General features: G+C 36.1%; 1 protein-coding gene and 2 long non-coding RNA genes across 3 annotated transcripts; 2 read left to right on the plus strand and 1 right to left on the minus strand.

The window, feature by feature from the left end:
• The first annotated feature begins 289 nt into the window (after window positions 1-289).
• On the plus strand, window positions 290-5,477 carry LOC116296247 (uncharacterized). Its single transcript, XM_031704244.2, has 8 exons — window positions 290-612; window positions 743-818; window positions 1,662-1,769; window positions 2,960-3,084; window positions 4,149-4,334; window positions 4,418-4,642; window positions 4,820-4,847; window positions 4,940-5,477. Exons 3-8 carry the CDS (start codon window positions 1,664-1,666, stop codon window positions 5,221-5,223), a joined length of 954 nt encoding a protein of 317 aa, XP_031560104.2. The 5' UTR covers window positions 290-612; window positions 743-818; window positions 1,662-1,663; the 3' UTR covers window positions 5,224-5,477.
• Window positions 5,478-5,895: 418 nt separating this feature from the next.
• On the plus strand, window positions 5,896-10,910 carry LOC148905588 (uncharacterized). Its single transcript, XR_016121739.1, has 4 exons — window positions 5,896-7,501; window positions 7,642-7,763; window positions 7,925-8,080; window positions 8,220-10,910. It is a non-coding gene; the product is annotated as an uncharacterized LOC148905588 (long non-coding RNA).
• Window positions 8,374-12,308, minus strand: LOC148905589 (uncharacterized). The gene is made up of 2 exons (XR_016121740.1): window positions 11,925-12,308; window positions 8,374-9,901 (listed from the first exon to the last, which is right to left on the minus strand). It is a non-coding gene; the product is annotated as an uncharacterized LOC148905589 (long non-coding RNA).
• Between the last annotated feature and the right edge of the window lie 2,273 nt (window positions 12,309-14,581).

Consider the following 14,581-nt stretch of genomic DNA (forward strand, 5'->3'; position numbering starts at 1 on the left):
TAGTTCAGTCAAAATTACACATCACGACGAAATTCGTTCACAGAACCTTAGTCCGATACCTAACACATCCACACCATTGACCTCCGTTCAGCTATTCAACGCTATCCATTTTTAAAGCAACTTTTTACCAAGGCTATCTTCAATTCCCCGTTCTCGCGACCAGCAGCCCTGCAACGGAAACGCCTCCCCGTACCCTCCCCCTCAGGTCAACACACGCCACCGCTATTGTTTCACCGAAGAATAACAATCGACTATGAAACTAATAGCCAGCTTGGGCTACCTGTGGTTAAAAACGCACAATGAAAAATGGCTTGGTCGTTGAAGTGTATTATCGGAAGGGGGTTTTTCCCAAAGATCAAAAACACAACATGGCCAACATGAGGGGATTCCCCCTTCCCAACATGCACTACTTAGTACATGCGCACTGATTGATTTCTGTTCTTGGTCCCGTCTTGGGTTGTCCTTTCTCCATTCTTTTTAACTTGAATCCATTTTTGATTTAAATTCTCCAAGATTTTTATACTTTGTTTACCGTCCATTCGTAAGATTTGCAATGATAGACGCCTTTGAAGTGAATTTTTTAAAGCATTCCTAACGCCAACCAATCTTTAGGTAAGCCTACTGGTGCTGTCCTAAAAGAATATGCTTATGTGTGCAAGTTTTTAAATTTTCACTTTCATTTTGTAAGTCTATAAAGAACAACGTTGAAATGAAAATTCATCATATCTTTTGTTCTCACCAGGCTAATGTCTAGTTTTTAATATATTCGTACGCTGGTTCGTACTGATTCTTCCTCTGCAAGATTAATATTTCCATAGGTAAGTAGTAAAAGCCGCCATGTTTTTGTATTTGGCCAAAAAGGGTAGTAAATAATGAATCTATTTGATCTAATACACATAAGATTTCCCCCCGTATTTCTTATGCGGATTTCCAAGGAGTACCCCCAACATAACCTTATTTTCCTGTAAGATATTTCCAGTTAGAATCGTTGTGACTGCAAGGATGAATGTTACAAAAAATGGGAGCCATTTAAAATTTAAAAAATCGACAGTTTGTAGAGTATATTTTACAGCATACTGGTATAAAGGCAAAGTCAACTGTTGTAACACAGTTTTGTTCTTAATATTAGTAGGGAACCATGATACTTTTATTATCAGTAGGACAATAATATTGCTGGTTTTCAATCATTCCCAAGAAATAATTGACAAGTTTTGGTTTAAATTCAACCAAGATGGCAGCTATGATGTCATTTGAAAACCAAGCTACAATTTTGAACAAAATTAGTTGTTACAAAACCGCAATTTCAAGAGAGATCCCCTTCCCCTATCCAAAGTATTTTAAAGGTCTGCAAGACCAATCAGCCACCAAAGATGAAATTGTTCAGGAGGGGAGGGGGGGGGGGGGTGAAGGAAATGGCTGAAATGTGCCAAGGGCAGTCTGTCATGAAAAGCACAATGTAACAACAATTTTGTTCAAGATTGTAGCTATAAGACCAGCCCTTAGCCTCAGAGTAACAGTCTCAAGCTAGGAAGGGAGGGGGAGGGGAAAAGAGAAAGGAGAAAGCCTTCTTTCTCCCCTTCCCCATGCCCCTCGAAGGTCTGATACTCAGACTATGAGAGTTTAAGTAGTAAAATGATGTCTCATTAATTTCTTTTGTTTAGATATGAATAATAACCATGAACTAGATGATGAGCAGCAGGGATCTAAATGGAGCATCCAAGAAGTGGGTGATTCAGGAGAGTATAACTGTGAAACAGAGAGTGATGATGGTACATACAAAATTTATAGAGCATTTTTACTCATGTGACAGGGCACCCATACTGGTGCACCAAACCATAGAAACTGCTCTGCACAGTTTTTGTATGAAAATGAAGTTTAATTCCCCCGAGGATAGAAAATGATTGTTTTGATACGCAAACATGACCGCTGTGACATCACTTGAAAACGCTCTATCATTAAATTATGAATTAAATGCTAAATCCTGGTTTTGCCATGTTGATCATCCACCTTTTCAATTCCCTGGGTTTGGGGTTTTGATTGACTATAGTGCATTGTGTGTGTGGTATTCTCTCAGCATTTTCACACTGGATAGGTGTTTGTAGGTCCAGTTCAGGTCTCTAAGTACTAAAATATACACATACTGTACGTATAAAGTTTCAAACACAGTCAAACATCAGTAGAAAACTAGCCTTGAAATCCTTGAAAAGTCCTTGAATTGAAAACATGTTTTTAAGGGCGCTTGAAAAGCCCTTGAAAATAGGGGGAAATGCACCAAAACTCCTGGAACACTCCTTGAATTTAATGCAAACTTAATGCTATTTCTAACCTTCCTTTTCAAATAAATAATGATTAAAATTGATTGAAGAGTTTCTGGTTGCTTGTTTATTGGTTGGTTGCATGTCATGATCGTTTCTTATTGGTGGACGTGGCCCCGGCTGAATTAAAGCTGCACTGTAACATTGAATCACATCCTAATACAAAAGCCTTTGTCCTTGAAAATCAAATTTTTGTACTTAAAAAGTGCTTAAAAAGTCCTTGAATTTTGAAACGAAAATGTAGCACGAACTGTGATGACTATATATCAATAATTCTATCTATAAAAACTAAACTAAAATACTGTTTTATGATTGCTGGGTTATGAATCCAATGCCATAAATTCATAAATGTTTTTTCAATTTCGTTTTTAAAGTGCTGTATGGATTTAGAATCCTTAACTATATGCGGTAGATTATTCCACAAGTCATGAGCCCGCTATAACTTGAAATCAACTAAATACAAGTATATTTAATTGATTCTGACTTCATGATATATAATTATGTGACTGTTTACTTTGAGAAACAATGTTTAGTGTGCACATAATCTGAACTGATATGCGATATTAACATAAAGGTTTCTATAAAATAATATGTGAATTTGAAGTTAACAATGTTTTGCTTGAAACAAATAATTCTTGTTGCAGAGAAAAAAGAGAAGCAGTACAACCACTACTTCGTCCTTTTTACGAACACTAAAGAGCTGACAAAGCTCATGCAGAAGTACAGAGGCTACATAATAAAAGCCCACACTGAAGAGGAGTTTGCAAGGGTAATAGAAATTTGATCTGGTTTATTATATAACCAAAAATAAATATATATAATTTTAAAAAATTAGTTGGGAACATAAACTAAGAATTTTATTCCTGCATGTGTGTAATTCTGTTATCCACTTACTCCACATAGGCAGCAGAGCTTGTGGTTTGAAATTTGTGGGGGTTTCTGACCGGGGGGGGGGGGGGGGGGTACTCCGCCAGAATTTTGGTAGGGGTGTTCCGCTGGGATTCTGAAAGGGGTACCCTGTTTATGACAAAAAAACTCAAATTTGTAGACCCTGTTCATGACAAAAGATATAATTTATTGCACTGAGTTCCTTTTTCAATATATCATGTCATCTCGCGTATCGTTTTTTTACGACCATAATAACCAGTTTCGGTCAATACGAAAGTAGAAACCCTGAAAATGACAGGACACTCAGGAAGAACTTGGAACTTGAGTGAAATTGCATACCCTGTTTATGACAAGAAGCTTGAAAAACCATACCCTGTTCAGCGGATCATCCCCATATAGTCCATATATGGGATTACCCCCCCCCCCCCCCCCCGGGGTTTCTGATTACTGAACTTTCCCAGATCCACCTGATAATTGATTCTCTTTCTCTTTTGACTAGTAAACACCCAAGCACTAGTGTAGGGAAGGGTGGTATGGGGGACACATGCCCCAAAAAAGTTTGCTTTCGTCACCAAAATGTAATTGATTCATACGGGTTTTCGGGTTTTCATATGGATTTGGGGGGAAAATTATAGTACCTTTTTACTATGTTTTTCTTCTTTTTTACTGTCCATGATGCATGTCAATCTATAATTACATCACTTTCATTACAAATTTATATATGTATATGAGAATATATATAGACTATATACTTGTACTGCAGTAATAATGTATCTAATTGAGGTGATCTGCACAGTATATCAAGCAACTTATGCAACAAATTTATATGTTAACGAGAAGTGGCCCAGTGGTAATGGCACCCCAAAAATTCAAACAGCTATGTTGATAATACTTGGGGGTATTAAAATTAAACAAATATATTTTCATTTCATATTTTCATTTCAGGTGCTCCATAAGCTGATGCAACAAGAGGAAAGACTTAACCATGGCATACAAGTTAATTTCACCTACGCTTCTGATCATGATAACGATCTTTACAGGATATTAACCAAGTGCAAAAATTGTGCACATTGCAAGTTTGTCATAAGTACTGTTGATGACACTAATTGCTTTTGCGAAATAGATTCCGAAGTAAGCTGGAATAATATTTGATGATTATGCATCATGAAATTCTTAAAGCCTTAAATTAATCAATCTCATTATTATTTGCTCAGGATTTTTTGCCCATTGAAAAACTTCTAGCTTTAGAATGCAAAAACTGTGGTAGCTCACAAGACATGAGACTCAACTCTCAAGATTTCTTCCAGTCCTGCTTTGAATTTCATTTGATTTGCAACAACATTTCATTAAGGACACCAACCATCGCCCAAATAGACATAACAACTTTGGGCAGAAATGGGAGAAAAAATTGGAATGAAGAAAGGTCCTTCGCAGTCTGTGTAAGTATTAGATGAGTATAAAAAATAATTTTTGAACCAAAATCATGATTCAGATCAATCAGTGACCACAGAGATGTGAGGCTACAGCTCTGCCACTATTTACATGATACGAAAATGGATTTTATGCCTCTTAATAACAAAATTATTACTAATAACTTTGTATCATTTTTCTTGTAGTTTCATAACATGGATACATCTTCAACAGGTAAAAATAAGCAAATTGTTAAAACACGTTTTGCACAATTTTCCTAAAAAAATACATGTTAAGAACATGACTGTTTTTTTTTTACATTTTAGAGAACAAGATGCCAAAGAAAGATAGGGAAAACCTTGAGAAAAACCAAGAAAATGTTTTGGCTAAAATGGGGGGCGAACAACAGGTGATAGAATTACTTATCCAACGGGAAGTACTTAGCAGTGATTTTCAAGTGGAAAACCTTACCAGGAATGATTTAATTGGAAAATTGCTTCGTCATCTCTTTATGTCTGGTGATGTTTTACCACAGTTTATCACTTGCCTTCATGATACACAACTGCCTCAAAATTTAGAACTGGCAGATATTTTGTGCAATGACAATTAATCATACACCAAAAATAATCCTCCTTTCGACAGGATGGCACAGGGGTTATGTGTTACGCATTATACGCAAAATATCAAAATGTTGAGCTTGAATTCCAGATTAACTGTGTTTATCATTCCTCTCTTAAAAAGTTAATGATATGTCAATGATTGTTTCGATTTCATGAAAAGTTAAAATTTTCAGTTAAGGTGGCTGGACCCCCTCACGCTTGACCGCTACCTTCCACTTTTGGAACGATGGTACATAAATGTGTTTTATCCGATTGCAAATCTTTTTTGCACACAAGTCACATTAAGATTGAATTAATATTTGATGCAATTTTTAGTGAAATCGGACGTCATAACACGTGATTATGATGAAATATTTGTTTTCGTTTGAAAATAATTTTAGCCTTGCAAGCGTTCAACACTAAAATGCTTCGTACCACATAATTATATACTGGATGCCTCCATTTGTAGGGATTTTTGAAAAAATCTACCTAGCTAATTATGAGACATTTGAGATTATTTAAATAGAGTGCATAATCTACTTCAAAACTAAACAGTGGATTTCAGACGCCCAATCTCATTAAAAACTGCATCAAACATTAATTCAATCTTTATGTGACTTATGTGCAAAAAAGATGTGCAATCGGATAAAACACATTTATGCACTAGCGTTCCAAAAGTGGTAGGTAGCGGTCAAGCGTGAGGGGGTCCAGCTACCTTAAAGTTCTGTTAAAATTAGTGATTTGTTAATATGCCTTAAAACTATATGTGCCCCATAAATTTTAGAAATATCGATGTGTGGAATGTGATGCCCTTCCCCTGTGCAACCCTGTTTCAATATACTTAAAGTGTGTGTTAAAGTGAAATCTCAAGATTTCTTTTGAGCACCTTGCAGGGGAAAAAGATAGTAATAATTATAAACTGAAAAAATCAACCATGAGAATTAGTCCCTTTACAGTGCTTAACTTTTATTTCTTATAATAAAAATATAATCACTTTTATATTAAACTGGAGGTAGTGTTACACAAGATGATTATTTGGCAAACACAACATTGTTCCATTCAAAAGTTGGTCACACCTAACTTGGCGCATGCACAAATTGGTGGCAACAAAGAGAGTGTTTCAACCAATTTCCAAACAGTGAGAAGTAATTTAAAAAAATGATGTGGAGCCAAATTTTTTTTAACCAACTTGGAAGTGTTTGGATAGAGGATGAAAAACTCTTTCATGTGCTTGATATGGCTTCTCAAACTATTAATAATTCTTGGAGAAATTAAATTTAAGCATAAGTTGCCCAAATTTTATGCTAATTAAGATCACATTTCCAAACCCCCTTCTCGCTAGTGAGTTTTTAGTTTTGTCTTCATGAATTATTAATAAGCTTTAGAAGGTCATTCAAAAACCTGCAACGTGTTGCAGCAACAAAATATCATTTAAAAATTGGAACCCTAGGTCATGTTACCCAAGAAAAATTTTTCAAGCAACATTGTGTGAAAAATCATCATTGCAAATCATCGTGTATAACACCTTAGTATCAGTATCATTTTGTTTCTAGTTGAGCTGGCTCATTTTTTATGTGACTTGAAGTTGTGAAAGGCCCAAATATTTGGCCCTCTTCTTCAGTTGTTTCATACAGAGCTCGTAATTTACCTATTATGCATGTTCTTATCTGATTTCTGAGCCCATCCCACACGGCTTACCGCCTCATCTATCAGCATCATGGTTAAGTAATATGTTGTTTTAATGAAACAGTGAAAATGTTAATTAATCAGTACTTTAGTTGTTGTTAGATATTTACATGGGCCTTTTTGCACTATGCAATTTTCTATATTTTCCTTTGCAAAACAAATCTGTCACCAATGGTTAATGTACTATGTGGTGTACTCGCTGACACCTACAAATTCTGTTTTGGAGATATAGATTACTGGAAGTGTGTAAAACCCCTCTTTGAGACTTTTACAACTGGTCCCTAAAAAGAGGATCTAACAGATTAGGTTAGTTCAAAAACCTAGTACAGGCAGATGATTACTTCCACATTATAACAAAGCAAGTTTAGAGCTAGTAAAGTGAGCTGCAAACAAGGCAAGCCAAAAACAGCAACTTCAAGAAATAGAAGGCATGGATTTTAATCTCAACAAGAAGCACATGTCTTCCCGCTTCCTCCTTGCAGACACTACAGCACTCAATCAATGACAACTGGTTGTTGCCAGCCCACAACTACTGTAGTTGATGGAACATTCAAGCTATGCTGTTGATGCTGATCCTCCTTTTGTGCAATTACAAACACATTGGTGAGTGGAGATAAGTGCAAAGCAACAATCACTGCAGTTTGTACTTATGACAAGAAAGGGGAAAAAAATAATTATAAAGAGGTATTTTTTTCAATTTCGTATTGCCTAGCCAATTTAATTCTTTCTGTTTGTGTTTTTAGATGTTGGAAAGGGCAGGAGCTTGGGGTCCGTGGCTCCAGCCCTGTATGCCCAACACATGAGTAGAGTGTGTTTGATGTGTTGTTCTCTCCTGTGCCATGAGGATTTTTCTCCAGGTTCTCTGGTGAGTCGAGAGTTGTATGCATAGAATATTATTATAATGTATAGTGGTAAAGTGTGCCAGTAAAAGTGTTTTTATTGGAAACCAGTATGATATCTAAAAAAGTTGTTTTCCACTTTTAAAAAAAGGGGATTATTTATTTCTTTATTTACTTGGATTTATAGTGCATTTTTTCCACCTGACAACTGGTGAGGCCAGATGATGTTGAGGCCGGGCATGATGGTCAAAATTGCCAGGCTTTGAGATGCCACCAGCTGCCATTCCACAGCTTCCTTACTTACAGCTGCTTCATTAGACATTTTTAGTTGCTTTCTCTTCAGGTAAGAACTTTTTTAGCTGAATTATGGTCTTTTCAATCCACATCCACGTGATATTTGGTGAGAGATCATGGAAAAAATAGATTTTTTGGTTACACAAATCATTTACACATTAAATAAATACTTGGGATTTTCATTTAAGGTATTTCTGGTCCCCGAATGAAAACTAACGAGAATCCAAAGAAGAAAGTACTACTAGCTACAGAGAAAAGTTTTCAATGCTTGAGAGAAATATCAGTCTGGTTAAAAGACCACGGCACAGTTGCCGAGGACGTAATAAGTATCTACTAAAAAAGTAGAGTTTGTATATAATTTTAATACTATGTTTATAGTAACTACACAATAGACCATTTTCAAGTTTCAAATTACCATTTTCCTACTTGATTACAGACTCATTTACACAGGGTTAACCTCAAAACAGTATATTCACAAATACCAACGGTAAAGTAAAGAATGCACAACTTCAACAATACAAACACTTTGAAACTCAACAGACCTTCATTGGAACACGTGAATATTCTGCACAAAATCAAGGCTAACCCTGTGCAACAGAGGACTCGAAACTGGAGTATAGCCCACTTCCAAGATATGTTTCATTTGTAACACATTAATGTTTTAGGACGAGGCTACATGAATCATATTAATTTTCATTTCTACTATATTGTAAATCACTGATATATTCATGTAGCCTCATATTGAAACCTTCGCGTGTGACAAGCGAAGTGGGCTATTGAAGTGACAATACACATCACATGCATGGACCTTTGAACCCAATAAAGCCATCTTCATTATTATGTTTGAAATATGATCTTTATACAAACTAAAGGCAAATGTCTTTATTTAAAGAATACTAATGAGGATGACTTTATCAGAGATAAAGATGCATCTACTGTAAGTTTAAATATGAAAACTTTACTGAAATTTTTTAAAAACATGCAAACTCTGTGTCTGCAAACTTTATGTTGAAATTTTCCACTGCCCTCAATCAAACCTAATCAGTCAGTTCCTTTCATATTTTTGACTGGCGGCAGCTAAAAACCAGATTTGAAGGTGCAGCTCGCAGGCTCAGAGTTCACATGTTTATGACAGTCTCTTAAAATAATTATGGTCACTTGTTGCACACAAACATTAACAAATTTTGTTGACTAGTGACCTTGTTTTGAAATTGGCATGCTGTCTTTAACTTCTAGGAGTCTTTTTAGACTCACTGTGCATGGCAGTGATGAAATAAAATATTGATTGAGTATAAAAGTTCATGTTCGCAAATGTGTATGACTGCTCTAATTCAACCAAGGGTAATGAATATTGTTCATTAACTTTTTAACTGTTCAATATGCTTGAAGATTGTGTTCTATCTGGTCTAAAACCACTCATTTAATCCTTGTGGCTTTAAGCCTGATAACACTTTGATCAACACTGCTTTTAGAGCAAAGCAAGCAAGTTTTGTATCTCTTTCATAAAATTGGATAAAAATGAATAAAATAGAAAACATGGGTAAAAGTATTACTATTATTATTATTTAAATTGTTTCGTGGGGTGAAGTTTAGAAACTTTTAGTTCAAATTAAAGTCGAAGCTAATAAGCATTCTTCTAAGTAGGTTCTGTAATTCTACAATTTATAAATGAGTCAAAGGTCCATCACACCTACTATACAACATACGATATCCATACCTCACTCTATTCAGGTCCACGTAGCGGTCTCTCAACCATACATCACATACACAGTTCTGGGTGACATCATGAATGACGTTGAAGAACTTTTCCTCTGTTGAATCAGGTGTCAGCCAGAAAGAGATGTCGTGAATGTAAATGAGTGGGAATAGGCTGAATGGGATGAAATGGGATAGGAAGGTTAAAAAGTGACATTTTCACTCTACCTTCAGAACTTATCAAACTCATGAATAATTCATGAGGAAAACACAATAGAAATCATTGTCTGTGGCAGGAGGAGGTTGTATATCTGATACCATACGGCCACTCATATTGTATATATTACATATTGAATCAGGTTATAATAATAACAGCTGGTCAGTCACTGGTCATGTTGGCTAAGTCATACCTTGTTTCTGGCTCAAAGTTACCAGTAGTATTAACCAGCATGGCAAAAATTTGACCAGACAAGTTCCAATAGGCCCTTTGCAATTAGCGGTCACGTGTCTGTACTGGAATGCAAAATTTTTGTTTTTATATTAAATTGGTGATTCTTTTTAGCTACTTGTAAAGAACTGAATGAAAACATGTGTATCCAGTGTTACAAAATGTAGTTTTATTACGATCTCTCGAAACAGGTTGTAGAAAGTAAGTTTGCACCCCAGTAAATTTCACCCATGGGAATCAAGATGTTCATTCATTTGCTCTCAATGAATTAATCGTGATTGCTTAGCTGCAAAGGGCCTATTCTGGCTGGACATATTGTTTGATCACTTTTAGGTCTGAGAATGAGAATTGAGTAAAAAGTTTGGTTAAGTTGGATTTGCAGTACATTTTGAGACTGTTTAGGTGACAAAATAGATGCCATCTTGTGAAGATGTCCCCTAAAAAGTTCTTTTATCTTTGCAAACCTGAATAGTCTTTTTCACTTTTATTTGACTTGTGATATTACGAGAAATACGAGAAATACAAGGATTAGAAGGAATAGAGTAATACAAGAACTACAAAATTGAACTGAACCAAACGAGGACACTAGGCCGTAAAAATTGAATAGAAAATTTATTTTCAAAGAACATACGTCAATGATTACAATAGATAATATAATAAAGATAAAATAATACTAATAGAAACAAATAAATTACTATTAAGACATCTATTAATAAAACGTCTTTTAAAATGCTCAGTTCGTAATATGCAGTAAAATGTACGGATGCCCCATGTCTCTAGTTTTCCTAGGCGGTAATAAATCACTCAAACGACTATCTGAAGGAACAACGACTTTCCAGAGCTGCATATCAGAATCATGTAAAAGATTTTGTGGTGGAGTAACATGCTTTATATCATCCAATTTTCACAGCTCTCTTTTGAAGTCTATCAATAAGACTCATAAATTTATGATAACTCGCTGAACCCCATACTGAGATACCATATCTAAAAACAGACATGATCAAAACATAAAAAAGACGATGGAGATGATCTAAAGAATAACCGTAACTTTTGCAAATACGCAAAATGTACATTCGTTTACCAGCCTTGGTTAATAAATGATCAAATTGGAAGAATCCCACCATGGAAATAGGTGGATAGATGGAATAGGCCCAACAACTTAATACATTTAACTTGTTCAATATCATAAATAGCAACAGGCAAAGGTGTTTCTACCTTGCGTTTTAAAAAATTTTTTTAATTCTGTAAGAGGGAAATATTTCAAACAAATGTGATTGATTTTTGCTAATTCCCTCCTACAGGATTTTTTCTTTTTACGTCGAATAGAAGATTAGGATACAAAGTTTAAATATTCTGGTTTTAAAAAAAATTCACTGTTTGGTTACTGAGTTATGATTTTTTAAATGAACATTTATGATAGCATAACAAGGGTTCTGATGTTGTCATAGCAACATCTTACGTCATTTTTTCATGTTCATTGTGATCTTTGGTTTGCAGTCTTGGGCTTTCTGGGTTTACTTGCTTAATTTACTTTATATTATAGCCATATTTATTTTTTTTATCTCATAATTGTGAGTGTATGTGAAGACACAAAACAATTTCCAGCCTCCTTAAACTTACATTTGAGCGAAACCTTTGCCTGAGTACTTGAAATTTGTTGTTTTAAACTCTTCTAACTTCTCATGAAAATTGTCATTTAAATTCTATTGTAATACATTATTAGATATTAATAAAGCATTTTTCACAATACCTCGCCATGTGTCGAGAACTGTTGTATGAAGAGTTTCTGTTGTGACCACAACATCCTTGACATAATATGTCATTAATCCTAAATATTTCCATTACAAGGCGATCGAAATGAACAAGTATGACCCAGCCTTGATTGTTATTACCACCGTCACTAATCACGCTCATTTCATTATTTACGATTCAACCACAGGTAAAGACCAATCAACTTTCAAAACAATCCGAAATCAATCAAATTTAACAAAGAAATTCAGCTAAACAGGCCGAAAACGAGAAATTACCATCTCCTACTATTAGCGCAGGACCGGTATGAGAATTTGAATCAATTAACGCCATTTTATGAAGGGATTGTTAAAGAAAAGCGCAAAGGAATTTTCCACATGTGGAGGCCGCCATCTTGTTTAGCCCGCGAAACAATGAACGCTGACCGATCGTTGTCGTTTCAAAATGTACAGGAACCGCGGAGCATGATGGGAGGGCTGGGGGACTTTAGTCGCCCTAATAATTTTGCCCTCATGTTAAATTACTTGAATCATAACTTTAATGCAATAAATATGTGCAAATGCCCCTCAAAACACCGAGAAACGCATTTCCGAGCAAGATCTCAAATTCAATCAGATTTAACCTATAATGATCTAGTAATAATATTATCATAAAACCAAACAAACCACAGCTCGTGTTCGTTCGGATGCACGCAGTCTATATTCCATCGGATTGAGTCCAAGAGAAAGATAATGTTTGAATTTTTGTAGCTTTTGTACTGGGCATCAACTGCCGCCTTCCAAGTTAACTTGAAACTGATTGGTTAGATATAGTAGACATGCCAGCCAATCATGAAGCGTTGTTTGGTTCAGTCCAATTCAATTCATTGAGACGAGTTCGGTACCAGTCCCCCTGACATTAATATCTACGCAGGGGTGGCCTTTGGACCTTTTTGCCGTCCCTCCCAGTGGCGGTCACGGGTTGCCCGTGCAACCCCCCTTGTGGCTTGGAATAGAGCTCGAATACAGCTAATGCAAAAAATTTAACGTAATGTTTTCCCTTATCAGACCACATGTAGTGCCCTTGAGAACACTGTAAAGATTCCATAATCATGTGTCTTCTCGTGCACAACCGTTAACCACAGAAATTATACGCTATGGAATGACACGTGGTCTTAAATAGAAAAACATTATGCCCCATCTAAAGAGGTCCATTAGTTGGTTCAATGGTTAAACATTATATACTTTAAGGTGCATGTTATCAACTTTGCCCCCCCCCCCACACACACACACTCAGAATCCTAGTTCCACCCATGTGTCCATAAATAGACAGACGGACATGAAATGGGGAAGGGGTGTTTCCTCTAAGAGTAAAGTAATCTTGGGAATTCTTACCTTTACTCTGATTGGTTGAAATATAAATGAATCAGTCAATCATATTGGTTGAATATGAACATGTAGCCAGGTTGATATTTAGCGTTAGATCTTGGACGCGATCGAGTTTTCACAATATCCTCATGTTTACACAGTCCATGTGCACACTACATGTATAGAATAACGTGGGTACTTTGTAACATAAACGGCTGTTTTTCAAGCAAACATACTGGAACTTTCCTCCCCCCCCCACCCCTTTTCAACTTAACTGCACTTGGTCACAAACAGTGTTTATTCGTAGATGAGATTTGCATTTTTTTCAGTCCTGCATGGTAGCCTTTTTGTTTGATGGTTGTGTTGAATACAAATTTGGTGTAAACTACAAATGCGGCCAGCGGTAGTTGTCTGCTCAGTGACGTCTTATCTATTATGTATGAGTCAATGCCAAAGGTTCCCATCCCCCCCCCCCCCCCCCCGGGCATACCCTGGGCATTTGACCATAGTCAAGTTCCGTAGAGTGGGGAATTTGACGCTGAATATATGTCCGAACGGGCGGGCATTTGACTTTTGACTAAAAATAGCGGCACTTTTTATCATATTTGCATAAATTAGCATATTGCAAAATTTTACGCTTGGATCGTGCTTATAGAGGACTCTGTTCGCCTGTGAATCTAAGAAAAAATCCAAATACCTTTGTTTAAAATCTGGGATGGCACAAGAGAAGATAGAAAAGCTTTTTTGGCGGATTCCTTTGTGCACTCTTTTCAAAAGAAAGGTTGAACTTCGAATTGATTTATACGATCTCATTGAAATCGAATCGCCACTGTACAAAAATTTAGTTTCAAAATACAATCTTATCCTTGCTTCTTTGAGAAACAGGGAAAGAAAAGCTTGGAATTAAAAAGAAACTTTTCAAGGTGGATGACAGTACAGAACGAGTAGATGAAGATAAGTTTTTGGAGTCCAAAACAATAAATATGTTTACGCTAATTCCAAAGTCGGCAAAGATTTCAAGTCTAGATTCTTATTTAATTTTTATTTAATTCTTTATATAAGGCTATAAATGATAAAACGATCTCAAAAGGTACTTAGCATGAAACTTGTTGGATGCATACAGGCTCAGTTTTGTAGTTTTTAGGCAAAATTAGAGATTCATCGGACTGGAGGGGGCGGGCATTTGACCACTTCGTGTAGCCTGAACGGTGGAGCATTTGATCATTTTGTTGGCCCGCATGGTGGGGAAGTTGACCAATTTTTTTTCAAAAAGTCAAATGCCCGGGGGGTTGCCCGAGGGGGGGGGGGGGGG

This window comes from Actinia tenebrosa, unplaced genomic scaffold (genome assembly GCF_029948245.1).
Source record: "Actinia tenebrosa isolate PJP-AT-01 unplaced genomic scaffold, QUT_ActTen_1.0 PGA_scaffold7__59_contigs__length_16204524, whole genome shotgun sequence".
Classification (NCBI taxonomy): Eukaryota; Metazoa; Cnidaria; class Anthozoa; order Actiniaria; family Actiniidae; genus Actinia; species Actinia tenebrosa.

What these genes read in the sequence shown, in the direction of transcription:
- LOC116296247 (XM_031704244.2), top strand. Translation starts at nt 1,664, where the DNA reads ATGAATAATAACCATGAACTAGATGATGAGCAGCAGGGATCTAAATGG. An exon ending in AAAGGTCCTTCGCAGTCTGT is followed by an intron (nt 4,643 to 4,819) that starts GTAAGTATTAGA and finishes TTTTTCTTGTAG; the next exon opens with TTTCATAACATGGATACATC. An exon ending in CATGGATACATCTTCAACAG is followed by an intron (nt 4,848 to 4,939) that starts GTAAAAATAAGC and finishes TTTACATTTTAG; the next exon opens with AGAACAAGATGCCAAAGAAA.